Source organism: Adiantum capillus-veneris, chromosome 10, assembly GCF_014529385.1.
Source record: "Adiantum capillus-veneris isolate H3 chromosome 10, ASM1452938v2, whole genome shotgun sequence".
NCBI lineage: Eukaryota > Viridiplantae > Streptophyta > Polypodiopsida > Polypodiales > Pteridaceae > Adiantum > Adiantum capillus-veneris.
Window position 1 is genome coordinate 139,010,359 of NC_140940.1, and position 14,316 is coordinate 139,024,674.

Genomic DNA, 14,316 nt, shown 5'->3' on the forward strand with positions numbered 1-14,316 from the left:
GTAATCTAGTTGATGGAAAAGACACCACACATTCAATCAATAAACTGTACTAATCATGGCAATGCAACAAGAATTAAAGAATACCTACTCAATATTGGACCAGTGTGAATGATGTCTCTGTTCACAACTATGTGTGTTTGCACGATATTCCTAATCCAGGATATGCCCAAATTCACCTTAAAGGGAAAAAGCAAGGTATAGACTCCTGGTAGCCTTATAATCATCAGTTTTGACTAAATAGTAAGACATCCCCACTAATGTCCTTAGTGCCCAATAGTGTTTGCTCCAATATGCTGCAAAGCTGGAAGCTAGCATGTCATTGAAGGCAAAGAATAGTAATATATTGAAGAGTAACACCATTGAAGAGCAAAGGAAACTATCATAAAAAGTCAAGCATAAAAGTGCCCATATTGTATAACAATGTTAATCTTCATGTCAAGGATGGAGAGGGAGAGAGACAAGATGGATGTGTGCCAAAGATGTCAATTAGGAGAGGACAAACACAGAAGTAAAGCTAACTAACTGACAAAGCTATATATCTCTGTTACAAGCCAAAAAGTAGTACTACTTTTACTGCATCCACTCTCTGCATTAATAACCTGGTTAATGAATAGAGACAAATGTACTAGTACCTAACAACTACTTGCCTTAATCATCAAGTATAAATCTATTTCTTCTGATTCCACTTTTCATGTTTGTATCTGTAACAGGTGGCTCATTCCCTTCCTTTACTAAAAGGCTATCTGACTCGCCGTCATGACCAATATCCTTGTATGCTAGGGGGGCCTCAAACGCGTTACCAATCAGGCTCTCCTCATTGCTGACAGCAAATTTGGAGATACCAAAATCGAAGGTAGATTCTCTCTTGGCATCCATTGACCATGCTGGATTGAAAACCTACCGAAACAAACAAGTTGAGGTGGCCTCTCTCTCTCTCTCTCTCTCTCTCTCTCTCTCCATCCAGAGTGCAGATGAGGATGGATTCTAGAGTAGTATTTTTGTTCTAGTTCTTTTGTACCTAGACATGGTATAAGATTCACCATTTTGTAACAGATTGGTCTCATAGGTCATTTTGGCCTTTTAAAGACATTAATATAACATTTCATTTCATTTCATCATCTCTCTCTCTCTCTCTCTCTCTCTCTCTCTCTCTCTCTCTCTGGGCTACACAGCATCGACGGAGACTACAACAGAGGATTCGAGCCATACTCTCTCGACATCCAGAGTGCAGATGAGGATGGATTCTAGTAGTAGTATCTTTGTTCTAGTTCTTTTGTACCCAGACATGGTATTAGATGCACCATTTTGTAATAGATTGGTCTGTAGCAGGCTACAATGTCACTTCACACGTCAGTTAGTACAGTTGGTCTAGGCTGGTTCACACTGGACAGACTCTTTGGGCTAGGCAGTGACACGTGGCAGTAGAGATACGGATTGGTCTAGTGGACATCGTGGCCAAGTCACCACCATTCAGTTTGGAGATAGATTAGATGGCTGACATTTATGAGCCGTTGGTGGCTCTTTATGGTTGTACATATGAGGAGTAGCTGTTGGGTCATGATCATCATCTTCTAGATATATGGTCCGGCGTGTCGTTTTGAGTAGAGAGTCTATACACACATCACGTCTTCACCATCCCTGCACATCTGAGCCTTGACAACCCCATTGTACCTGTGAGTCCTAGGCTGGAGCTGAGTGTGCTGCCACGCCAGAGTCTGTATCGGTTCTTTAAGATATTCGAGTCATATGTTCTGGTCTGCTGTTGTGTCTCTGTGAGCTCAGTTGTTATCTATTGTTCCTTGTTTTCAGTCTCTTTCGAGTGAGATTGTCACGCACATTGCACTGAGGAGCACCCACTGTAGAGAGCACAACACACTATCCGCGCTACAGGTGCTCTCATTTTGGCGATCACGGTGGGACCTCAATTGAAGTCTCACTCTCTGTTGAGATACAAATTGTGAAGCTACTTGGTTTTTACCTAGCTTCGCCTACTTTACCTTGCACTGTGTAGTCTGCTAGTCTGGTCCTCTCTCGCCCTGGTCCAACTGGTCTGATCCTCTCTTGCCCTAGTCCAACTAGCCCTCGTCTCTGGTCTAGTCCCTCCTCGTTCTAGTCCAGTCCTTCTCGTCACTCGTCCCTGGGTCTAGTAACTTGCCTAGTCTAGTAGAATCTAGACCTGTCTTCAGCCAGTTAAAGCAGTTAAAGGTCTTATTGCCCAAAGCTTGGTTGGATTTGTGGTCGCTGCATGACACATACAAGGCGGTCGTCAGAGCGTCAAAGCGCACTACTGAGTCCTCTAAAGTACTACAACAGAAGACGACCCTTGGTACCTAGTAGAAGTCCATCAACCTCATCACCCATACATATGACATCACCCATTCCTCCATCCGGTTCCACATCTTCTAGGTCACCTTCCCCACTAAAGCTCTCTCCTATTTTGTTACAGCAGGCTATTGAGCAATGGGCTCCTGAGCAAGAGGCCATAGAGGCGTTGGCCAGTGTTTTGGCCAAGGTAAACATCAAGTTTCCTACCTTCAAGGGACTCTCTTCAGAAGATGCAGACGACCATGCAAGGAGGTTTGTATCTCTCTGTAGGGGTCGTGGTCTTAATAGAGAAGATGCTTATTTAGTACTCTTTCCATCTACCGTGGATGGCTTAGCATACAAATGGTACAGTCAGTTTGCAGAGAATCATTTTGCAACTTGGGAAGCTTTAAGACAACAGTTCCGTGCAGCATTCAGGCTAGGTGACTACCAGAAAAAAGTTTTGGATGAGTTGGCCAACATGGTGCTCCAGCTAGAGGAGACTTTTGCAGAACTTATGACTAAAACCAAGTCTCTCGTTGCCAAGCTTCCCCAGCAACCCGGTAAATTTATGGTTAAGAAGTGGGTGGAGAAGGCTCTTCCCAAAACTTCTCAGCAAAAACTCCGAGAGAGTCTCCGACCCGACGCCACTCTGGAGGAGTTTGTCGCAGCTGCTACTAGGATAGAGGGGGCTAGGAAGCTGTTCACCAACTCCCCTCACATAGAGACTCCCTCTGTATTTTCGGAAAGTCCTGCTGATCCATTGACTTCTTTGTGTAGAGAAGTTGAAGCCCTAAAACTACAACGCGCTCTTCAAAAGGAGAAATTAATCTCTCTTAGACAGGAGAAACCACCACACCTTGAGGCTTTGGATCAAATCAAGAGAGAGCTAGAAGAGCTTCGGTCTCAGCAGGAGACTAAGGCTATGGTATGGTGTAGCTCGTGTCGCTCTCTAGGACATCCTCCATAGGACTGTCCCCTTAAGGCTTATTGCCACTTCTGTGAAAAGTCTGGGCATGAAGACAAGGATTGCTACTATATCAAGGGATTGCGGCAAATACAACAAAGTCTAGGTCCTTCTCTCCAACAAGGGCTAGCACTCGCATCCAACATGGTTTCACCCTATGGCCATCAAAACCCGATGCCACCTTTGCTGACAACACCTATGCAAGGTATGCACAACAACTTTGCATCCCCCAGCTTTTATTATGCTAGTACTCCTTCAGTTCCCCAAAGCTTCTACACGTCAGCGTCCGGCCCCATGCAGCAAGGGCCGAGACCACCCTGGCCCTCCAATAGGTCAATTTTGTGCTACAGGTGCGGGGAGTATGGACATTATCAGAGCAAGTGTCCGTTGCCAGAAGGGTCCCCTCCTTGCCGACACTGCCCTGAAGCTAAGGATCACTATAGTAAGGACTGCCCAAAACAACGTGCATCCACATCTGCAAGTACAAGCCGGAACCAGCAGGAGTTTACATTTCCAAAGGTTAACCTCATCACAGTAAGCACCATTCCACAGGCCCCGCCTTCCACTCTTGTAGTTGCCTCTCGAGATGGGTTGAAGCAGGTGGAAGAGCCGGCTGGTGTGCTCACACGGGCACAGAGAGCTACTCTTGGTCTTAATCTCCCTGGAGGTCCAATTTTTTCGTCTCCAGTCACACAAATGAGTCAAAATCCCTTAGTAGCTGACAAACCAGCACGTAGTGCCAAGAGCCAACCTACCTCTCTTCTATCAGATATTGATGGTGCTTTCATGGTAGCAATAGAGGACTTGCAGAAGCTTAAGATACCAGAGCAAGATCTGATCAAAAGAGAGAAGCCTACAGCAGAGTCTATCTTGAAAAAAACCTTTCAGCAAGTGTCATTGTACGACATGCTTCGACTTGATGCAAATTTTCGAAGTGACACCCTTTCCATCATCCAGTCTTTGTATCCTTGTGCAGGGCCTAGTGGCGGGCACCTACTTGTGTAGCCCTTGGAGTCCTATATGATTTCTTGTCCAACTGCTCCCCTCACCGACTACAAAAGTCCTCGTCTCACTGTGTCTATTCTTGGGATCATTTCTTAGGCGTCATAGTGGATGGTGGATCTCGAATCAATTTGATGCCAAAATTTACTATGTTGGCTTTAGGTCTGCAGCCTACCCGCCCTGCTCAATTCACTGTTACATTGGCGGACCAGAGGACAGTCTATCCAGTGGGCATAGTAGATAAGGTGCTTATGAAGGTACAAGATTTCACATTTAGCTTGGATTTTGTGGTGGTCAATCTTCCCCAGGTGGAGGGAGGATTTCCTTTGCTTATTGGTAGACCATGGTTGCGGCATACTAAGGCACTTCATGATTGGGGAAACGACGCCATGTGGATACAGACTCTTGGCTCCCCCATGCAACCAATTCGACTCGAAGGAGGTATGGATCCAGTGGTTCATCACAGCTCATTATCAGTACAGTCCAACCCCGACCCTGAGCAGCACATCCCACCTGATGGGTCTGACGAAGACCTGCTGCTGTGGGTGGAAGCTACCACATCGATGCCGTGCTATGTAGTCTCTATTCAAGCCTCACCTGTGTCTGTAACACTCTCTCTCCCAGCTCCTCAGGCCGACACCAGTGTTCCAAGCCCTACAGCTGAAAGTGTGCCAGTCAAAGAAGTAAGTGTGTTAGTCCCTTATGACCATGATTCAAGTGTTCCTCTGATGGAAGCCGTCGGCCTTGGTGAACCAATAACACATCACTGAAGGGGGAAGAAATCTCCTTTGCATGAGCTCGCCAATGTTCTACCTCTTCCTCTAACATCTCCTGGGGCTGACGCCCCGCCCACTAGTCAGCACTCTGTTATGTCTGTGTCTGAAGACTTACCCTTCGAGGAGCTTCCACCAGGATGGTTACAAGAGGAGTATGCAGAGTTTCCAATCGATCAAACACCAACCCATGATGTCTCGAAGATCCAAGAGGCAGCTCACTTTTCATCTTCCGAAGCACCCTCCCCATTTACACCTCCTGACCCGGTCAAAGAAGTCAACCTTGGTGACCCTGACAACCCTCAGCACGTCCTCTTAGTAGCCTGGTTATGGGAGCATCCTGCATTACTTGATCAGGTAGTTTCTTTTATACACTCTTTTAAACATGTTTTTGCTTGGTCCTACAAGGATTTGGAAGGGATCCCACCAGAATTCGGTGTCCACAGTATCTCTCTGGTTGAAGGGGCTAAACCTGTCAGAGGCCGAGCTTACAAGCTCAACCCAAAGTATCCAGAGGCTGTCAAGTCAGAGCTCGAAAAAATGCAAGAGGCATGGATCATTGTACCTATGAAGCACTCTGAGTGGTTATCACCCATGGTGATAGCGCCTAAGAAGCAGTCCAATAAAATCCGTGTGTGCGTAGATTACCGCGCTCTGAACAAGGTAACTATCCCAGATTGTTTTCCCACAACTTTTACTGTGTGTGTGCTAGAAGATGTAGGAGGGCATGTATTGTACAGTTTCATGGATGGGTTTAATGGATACAATCAGTTGGGCAACCATCCAGGTGATCAGATTAAAACGGCCTTCGTGACTCCCTGGGATATTTTTATCTACACTAGAATGTCGTTTGGGTTGAAAAATGCTCCACCTTCCTTTAATCGAGAAGTATATCTCATATTCTATCCTTTACTTACAAATCATCTTCGTATCTTCATGGACGATTTTTCGACCTTCTCAGGTGCTCAATGTTCAACCCCAGTGGAAAATCTAGAGCACCTCGCTCAGCTCGCTGATGTTTTCCTCAGGTGCAGAGAGGCACGCCTAAAGCTCAATCCTAACAAATGTCATTTTTTGGTCACTGAGGGCACACTTCTAGGCCATGTGGTGTTTGCCAAAGGTTTAGCACTTGACCCAGAGAAGATCGTGGCCATCTTGAAGTTACCACCTCCCATCAACCTAAAAGGCGTTCAGAGCTTTGTAGGCCACACAAGCTATCATTGTAGGTTTATACAAATGTATGCACAGGTGGCTCAACCATTGACCCGACTTACTAGTGCTACTGTACCCTTTAAATGGTCAAAACCTGAGGCTGAAGCATTTGAATAGCTCAAAAAACGCCTCATTGAAGCACCTATTTTAGTGGCTCTAGATTGGTCTCTCCCTTTTCATGTGCATATTGATGCCAGTCAACTGGCTATGGGTGCTGTGCTGACTCAGCCTAGTAAGGAGTAAAACCTAGATCGGCCTGTTCACTATGCAAGTCGCCTGCTCACCAAAGCAGAGCGCAGCTACAGCACCACAGAAAGGGAAGGTTTGGCTATGGTGTATTCTTTACAAAAGTTACATCATTACTTGTTAGGGGTTCACTTCACTATCATCACGGATCATCATGCGCTACGCTATCTTCTGAATAAACCCCAAGTTGAAGGAAGAGTCTAGAGGTGGCTACTAGGAATTCGATTTCGAAGTAGTTCTTAGTCCACGCAAGCGGCACGTCATGGCCGACCATCTATCTGGCATACATACAGGTGAGCCCGATACTGGGGTTGATGATGACTTTCCCGATAGTCATCTCTTTAAGGTCGACACGACCCTATAATGGTACGAGATGTGTTACATCTGCTCTCTACTGGCCTATATCTTGAGAATGCTTCTCCCTTGCAAAAAAGAAGACTCTTGCTGAAGTCTAGACCCTTCTCTCTGATTGGCGGACAACTCTACAAATCTGGGCCAGATGGTGTGCTGCGCAAGTGTCTCTCTCCTCATGAAGTAGACCACATTCTCGAAGATGCACACAGTGGTCCTACAGGTGGCCATTACCCTGGTCACATCACGGCGCAAAAAATCTTACACACCGGCTTATGGTGGCCCAATATATTTAGAGATGCTATTGCTCATGTCAAGATTTGTGATGTCTGTCAGCGATGTGCACCCAAGCCTAGCAAGCAATCCAATCGCCCTCTGTAGGTATCTATGGTGTGGTTGCCCTTTGAGCGATGGGGCTTGGACTTTGTTGGTCCAGTTACTCCATCTGCTCAACCCGGCAATCTTAAGTATCTCTTGGTAGCAACGGATTATGCAACAAAGTGGGCCGAAGTGGTGGCTACCATTGACTGTACAGCCGCCATTGTCGCAAAATTTTTGTATGAAAATATTTTTTGTAGGTTTGAGTGCCCTCTGGAAATCACCAGTGATCGAGCTAGTCATTTCGTCAACGACCTGATCTCCACACTCCTCACGAGCTACAAGATTTTTCATCGCAAATCTTGCTCTTACTATCCTAGAGCAAATGGGCAAGCTGAGAGCACTAACAAAGTGCTAATCGCACTTCTCAGGAAAGCTTGTCACTTGCATGAAACTTCTTGGGCTTAAAATTCTCCTTGTTTGACAGTGTGCATCAATTTTGCTCTGCTCTCATTGATAGAATTGGGTTTTTGGAGTCCTTTTATGATCCACCGTTACTGCTCGATTTGTTTCTACTGCCTCTCTGTCCTCATGGATTTGTTGAATGTCCGAGGTTCAACTCTCGTCGAATAGATCCTTGAATTTTGGTATTGTTCCTAACACTTCAAACCTCCTCTATTGTATCTCCCTTCCCCTCTCTCTCTTTTGGTGAGCTTCACGCACACACACATCTAGTTCCTTGCTTTTCTTGTGCGATCTCTTTCTTAACACTCTTTTAGCACGCTTCACTTCTGCTGCCATGCTACTTTCATTGCTCTTTCCCTCTCTCTTACAATTACATGCAAGTTTGCTCGAAGCTGGTTGCTATAACTTTTCTAATCGACCACATCCTAGTTAAAGCTAGCAGGAAAATTTTTAATGCTGGCGGCACGTTACAACTTTTTATCTCATCCTTTCTCCTTTCGCACTATACCCCTTTGCCCCCTAACCGCCCCTCGCCCCCTATCTACTCTCTCCCTTAACCCTCTTATCCTCTAGCCCTTCACCAATCCTCCCTAATCCCACCCTCTACTTCCCTCGACCCTACCCTCTCAACCCTCCCTTGCCCCTACCCTTAATTCCCTCGGCCCTACCCTCTAAAACCCCCCTCGCCCCACCCTCACCAACCCCCCCTCGCCCCTCACCAACCCCCCTTGCCCCACCCTCTTACCCTCGCCCCTACCTTCTACTTCCCTTGCCCCTACCCTCTAAAACCCCCCTCGCCCCTCGCCAATCCCCCTCGCCCCACCCTCACCAACCCCCCCTCGCCCCACGCTCTTAGCCCCTCGCCCCCACCCTCTTATCCCCTCGCCCCTACCCTCTAATTTTCTCGCTCCTCACCAATCCACTAGCCTGCGCTCTAGTTCCCTCGTCCCTACCCTCTAATTCCCTCGCTCTACCCAATTTTTCCCTCTCGCCCCCCTATCTAATACCTGTCGCCCCTACCCTAACTCCACCTCGCCCCTCTTGCAGTCTATCCCATCGCGTTCTTGGTTGAAGCGCATCCCATCAAGTGCAGAGCTTTTCACGATTTTCAACCAGGCCCTATTTCAATAAGTGCAAGGCTTTTCACATCCCATCACGTGCAGAGCTTTTCAAGATTTTCAACCAGGCCCTATTTCAATAAGCTCGACTCACGTTTTCAGTTTGGCACGTGTTTGAGGAACACAACAGCGAATTCAAGCAGAAGCCAAGAACAATTTACTATGGCGGGTACAAGCAAGAAGGCTAGGAAGTCTCGCCAGAGACCCATTGAAACATCTAGAAGTTCTACAGAAGAAGAAGACGTAGAAACCTCCAGCCATGGCCTCACTGATCTCTCCTCCACTGATCATAGTGATGAGAGTTACAAAGCAACTAACTCCGGCTCTGCCTCTGACTCTGACTCAGAGTCTTCTAGCCAATAGGAAGATGATATGAAAAACAAAAAGAAGAAGGCCATCACGCGGGTGCTGAGCCATCAAATTCCTCGGCCTCCTTCCTCCAAAACTCAAACCAAATTCACTTTGAACTTCGATCTGCAGCAGCCTCATCCATCTCTTCGAGAAGTTTATCAAAAGATCAGCTACATACGCTAGGTCTGTCAGCATTAGTAGAGGCCGATCTGCCTTCTGATATTCCCATGGATATGGTGCATGAGGTTCTCAAGCTTTTTCCCAAAGGAAGAGGGCACCCACTGACGGCTACACGCATTGTTCACACTTTGGGGATGACAACCTTTAGCTACGAGAACCTATTCACAACTTTCGAAAGACGCAACCTTTAGCTACGAGAAACATGCTCTGGGCCATTTTCAAGTACTACTTTTTGGTCAGAGTTGCTAAAGTAAGCAAGGGCAGATGTGACATGCCTACTATATTCTCACACTACGAAGGCCTATACTGCCTTATCCACACCATCCCATGTGGCTTTCATCAAATTCTATTTACCTCTTTACAGTCGCGGGCAAAAAGATTTAGAGCTCGGGCGCAATTTGTGCAATCTAGCTTTCAATGCTTTGTAGCTCCCATGTTGGCCTGGGTCATTAACATACATGTTACTCCCATGGATGTGGATGCGGATATGTGGCGTAAAAGCTCTAAGGCAAAAGGGAAAGATATTGAACAGACAATGGATCTACCTGTGAAGCCTAAGAAAAAGAGAACGAAGGTAGTGAAGGACACAGTAGAATCTTTAATATCACTGCCAGTTTCGGAAAGCCAACAGCTTCGAGTGAAGCAACCTGTTCGACGTTCCTCGCATACTCCCGCTACTGGTTCGATGGTAAGTTCAGGCGCTGCAGATCACACTATGCATGTCACAGCTGTGGCTTCTACAACGTGTGTTCCTCTCTCTACTGCTGCTATTTTTACTCCTACCACGTTGACTAGCTCCCAAGCCCCGGTTGGAGTTGCTTCTTCTCCTATGCCTAGTCCTGCTGCAGCCACTCCAACCGTCTCTACTCCAACAGAGACGCATGCTCTCAATCCACCACGAGCAGTGCCACTTGGCACCACAGTGCCACCAGCAGTACCACTTGCCAACCCTCTCCCGCCTGACACTGTTTACAAGATCTTCCACAATGTCGGACTCTACATCACTCAAAAGTATATCCAGCCTCATCGACTACATCCTCAACCACACCACACACACACACACACACACACACACACACACAATTGTGCCTGTGCATGTGTGCATATGTACACTTGCATGAGACATCAACATCTTGTTAAGAACTACCATTACATAAGATGAATTTCTCAGCCAACAGAAGTGTTGACAGGGCTTAATGTTTAAAGTGGATATTGTGTGAGCTGAAAAGAAGCACTTTTTGAACCCAAAAGTCAGTAGAAGCATACAAAACATACGCACTCTAGTCTTTGTGAGCATATCCTCTTCGCTGAGAGCTCCATCGTCAAATCGATATGCAAGACTCCTGCGATATCTAATCAAAAGAACTGTTGTATACACCAGAAATATTAGGGAGCATGTCGCGCTCGCTGCAACCTTTGCTCTTATGTCTGCAGAAAGCACAAAATTTAAGCAACCATGAATTCAAAGCTGAGGTAACAGAAGACATGTAGTTTTAAGCGAACATAAAATGACTGTACTCGCACTAAATACCTGGTGGTACAAACTCAAACACCAAATATGTATGCCTTAAAGCCTGCAAAGGAACAGTGGCATTTGTTGTACAATCATCATAGCATCCAAAATTTCCCAGATCATTGATTGTAATGGTGAGCAAGATGCTTTTTAAGCCCTGAAAATATCAAAATAATGCACAGCAAGACTATTAAATAATGGGGATGAGCAAAATGTTTCCGAACCCCAAGAAAATATTCAAGATCATATAGCACTAATCAACATACGTTTCAGGATCCACAAAATCATCAAATATATTCATAAAAAGTATTAATTAAAAATTGCACTACTTGGAAGTGCATTTCAGGGTCCACAAAGAAGAAAATCATTAAAAGATTTCAGTAAAAACTTGTCTTTTGCTGATATACACATTGCTGTAAGTACGCAGGTGAAACGTACATTGAGTAAACTATTCACTAACCAATTAGCCTTTTCAATGAATAGCTCAAGAGTTCCTTTTGCTTACCCCCTCGAATCAGCAAGACACCAGACCTTGATTGGAGAAAAGTGGATAATGAAACGATATAAAAGTCTGACAAAATACTTTCAAACATTATGAAAAGAAGGGTTTGAACCTGTACTGATATATTTACGAGAGGGTCATGTTGACAAATTATTTGTGTATACAACTTCTGGTCACATGACAATAAAAAGAATTGAAATGGATGTTTAATAAAACTGCATAGCCTTTACACAACACTACTTAAAAATAAGGATTACTCAGGAAAATGAAAAACAGACTGTCTGTAAATCTGAAAATAGTTTCATCTTTCGAAACATTCTTTCACTTCTTACTTTTGGCTTTCCTCTTAAGAGCTTGAGAGATTGAAGGGCACTGTCACTTGATTCTATGGTGTCTTCAAATTTGACATATCTTCCAACGACAGTGATTTTATCCTCATATATATCCTGGTCACTTTGAGTAATCCATACATTTGAACCTTCTTTTTTTGAGCTAATAGTAGAAATAGCACTTGAGTTGATAGAGATTTGAATACTTCTACTATCAACCTCCACAGAAATGCTGACATGCAATGCTCTATTTTTGCCTACAAAGACCAAGATTTTATGAAGCTGCCCCCCCCCCCTCTCTCTCTCTCTCTCTCTTTCTTTATCTCTCTCTCTCTCTCTCTCTCTCTCTCATGTCATCCCCAACCTCACCTATGGCAACAAGCAAACTCAAATATATGCTTCACTCCAAACGAATTTCCATCATTGAATTGGAAATGAAAGCATGGAGAAAAGAGATGGAAGATTGGAGGAACGCGAAGACCGTTTTCCTCCGAGAAAATGAAGAAAAGGAGAAGAGGTGGAAGGACGAGAAGGATCATCTTCTCAATAAGATCGCCACGTTGGAGAATAGCATTTTGGACCTCCACAAAGAAGTGTTGGAAACACGGTCAAAAAATGGGCTTGAAGAGGGGGAATTTCAGCCCTCTTTGAGGGAAGAAATTGACAACATCAATGAGGAGAAGAAGTCATGGGCCGCGGTCATATCCGAAACGCAAAAGAAAGTAGAGGAGGCCGAAAAATGGATTGAGGTTGCCAAGAAAGGGAAAGGTAAGGAAGCTCCTTGTACACCCACTCTTATCAACATGACCCTCGAAGAGGAACAAAGAAGGAGGGTGCGGGCTCTACATGTGAGGGTAACCGGCCTCAAGGACATAAACAATGTGGAAAAAGAGGTCACAAGCCTCACATCAATGATGGGGGTGGAGAAGCCTTCACACACAAAGGCATGGAGAGTGGGCAAGAAGAGTGAGGGCCCCGGAGAATCTTCAAAGGAAAGAGCTCTCATACTACGCTTCCCTTCATTGGAAGAGAAGAAGGAATTCTTGAGGAAGAGACCTACTCTCAAGAAGACAGGTATTTTCTTAGGCGATGACCTCACTCTCTCACAACTTGCGCATATGAGAGAAGTAATGCCCGAGATTCAAGCGGCAAGGGAGAAGGGGAAGATGGCCTTTTACAGAGATGGTCGGGTGGTGATTGTAGAGCGGCGCTCTACATGACGGTGCGAGACCTATGGGACCACATTGAGGATGGCGACTTGGAATTGTAATGGGTCTATGAGGTTGGATGTTGGTGCCTTTGAGGACAGTTTCAGAGACAAGGACATTGTTTTCTTTTCAGAGACTCACCAGGCCCTTGGCCAACTGTTGCCACATGTGGTGGGATACAAATGGGAGACAGCCCATAGAACAGTCACGAGATCTGAGCATGGGAGTAGAGGTTCAGGAGGAGTAGCGGTGTTGTTTAGGGAGGAGCTACAGCCACTACTACATATTGTACGGAGAGATGATCAGGCTAGATACATGTGGGTGAGGCTGAGAGCTGACACAGGTCGATTTCTATATATTGCTATATGTTACTTCCCCCCCAGTACGTCAGTATATGCTGTATCCAGAGGGCAGTCGCCTTTCTCAATTCTAGATGATGATATATGGGAGTTTTCTAGGGATGGTGATATCATCCTCCTAGGAGACTTCAATGCTCGAACGGGCAACTGTCAGACAGTCTTCTACGACACTTCAGATGAGATGCTTAGAGAGTTGGATGTGGGTGAGCTGGGGTTTGACAGATGTTCACATGACAGAGAGCAGACTGAGTATGGGAGATACCTCACGGAGATGACGACTACACATGGGCTAGCCATACTTAATGGCTTACAGCGGTTTCCTGGAGCAGCAGGCTTCACATGCTTTCCACACAGACATGGGGCCAGTACAGTGGACTATGTTATGACACAGCCGAGCTTTATTCCGTGTATTCAGGATTTCACAGTGGGAGCCAGACCAGTGGGCGTAGCAGTGGATCATGCTCTCTTGACACTGTCCGTATCTTTTCAGTTTAGTACAGCCCAGAAATCAGGAGGCAGGTCACACACCCGTTATACATTTACACCAGAGACTGACTCGGTTTATACAGAGGCGATCTGGGATCGTCTATGCACAGTTGCTCCAGGCCTCTCAGTAGAGGAGTGCACTACTTTACTGACTGAGACACTACATGATGCAGCATCAGAGGCATACCCACACACTCAACCGGATCGGAGGCGACATTCTGGGAGCATGCCCCAGAATAGTTGGTATGATGAGGAGTGCAGAGAGATGAGAGCCCAGCTTCAGAGGGATCTTCATTTAGGAGTCATCACCTACAGACAGTCGCGGATTGCTTTCCGGCGCCTTGTGCGAAAGAAGAAACGAGCTTACCTGGCCCAGATGGAGCGAGACTTGTATCAGTTGTTCTTGAGTAGAGACTCAGGCGAGGCATGGCGACTCTTCCATGAGCACTCCCCTCCCCCAGTGATTACTTCTCCTGATGTGTGGGGCCAGTATGCGACATCGTTATATACGGTTCCTGGGCAGGATCCCCTTCCAGATCCTACAGAGCCATGTCCACCTACGAGCACCTTCTTTACCACTGAGATGGTAAAGAGAGCCATTGACAGGATGAGGACCAGGAGGGCTTACGATC

At 45.9% G+C, this 14,316-nt stretch overlaps 1 protein-coding gene across 1 annotated transcript in view; it reads right to left on the reverse strand.

Annotated features, from left to right (window-relative positions):
• Positions 1-760: 760 nt before the first annotated feature.
• LOC147449733 (protein GAMETE EXPRESSED 2-like) overlaps positions 761-14,316 on the reverse strand; it is a 94,758-nt gene continuing 81,202 nt past the window's right edge. Inside the window, exons 8-10 of the mRNA XM_086522098.1 lie at positions 10,819-10,957; positions 10,563-10,715; positions 761-897 (exon numbers count right to left, since the gene is read on the reverse strand). Coding sequence (XP_086378224.1) covers positions 10,920-10,957 — 38 coding nt within the window. The 3' untranslated portion in view covers positions 761-897; positions 10,563-10,715; positions 10,819-10,919. The remainder of the gene's footprint in view (positions 898-10,562; positions 10,716-10,818; positions 10,958-14,316) is intronic.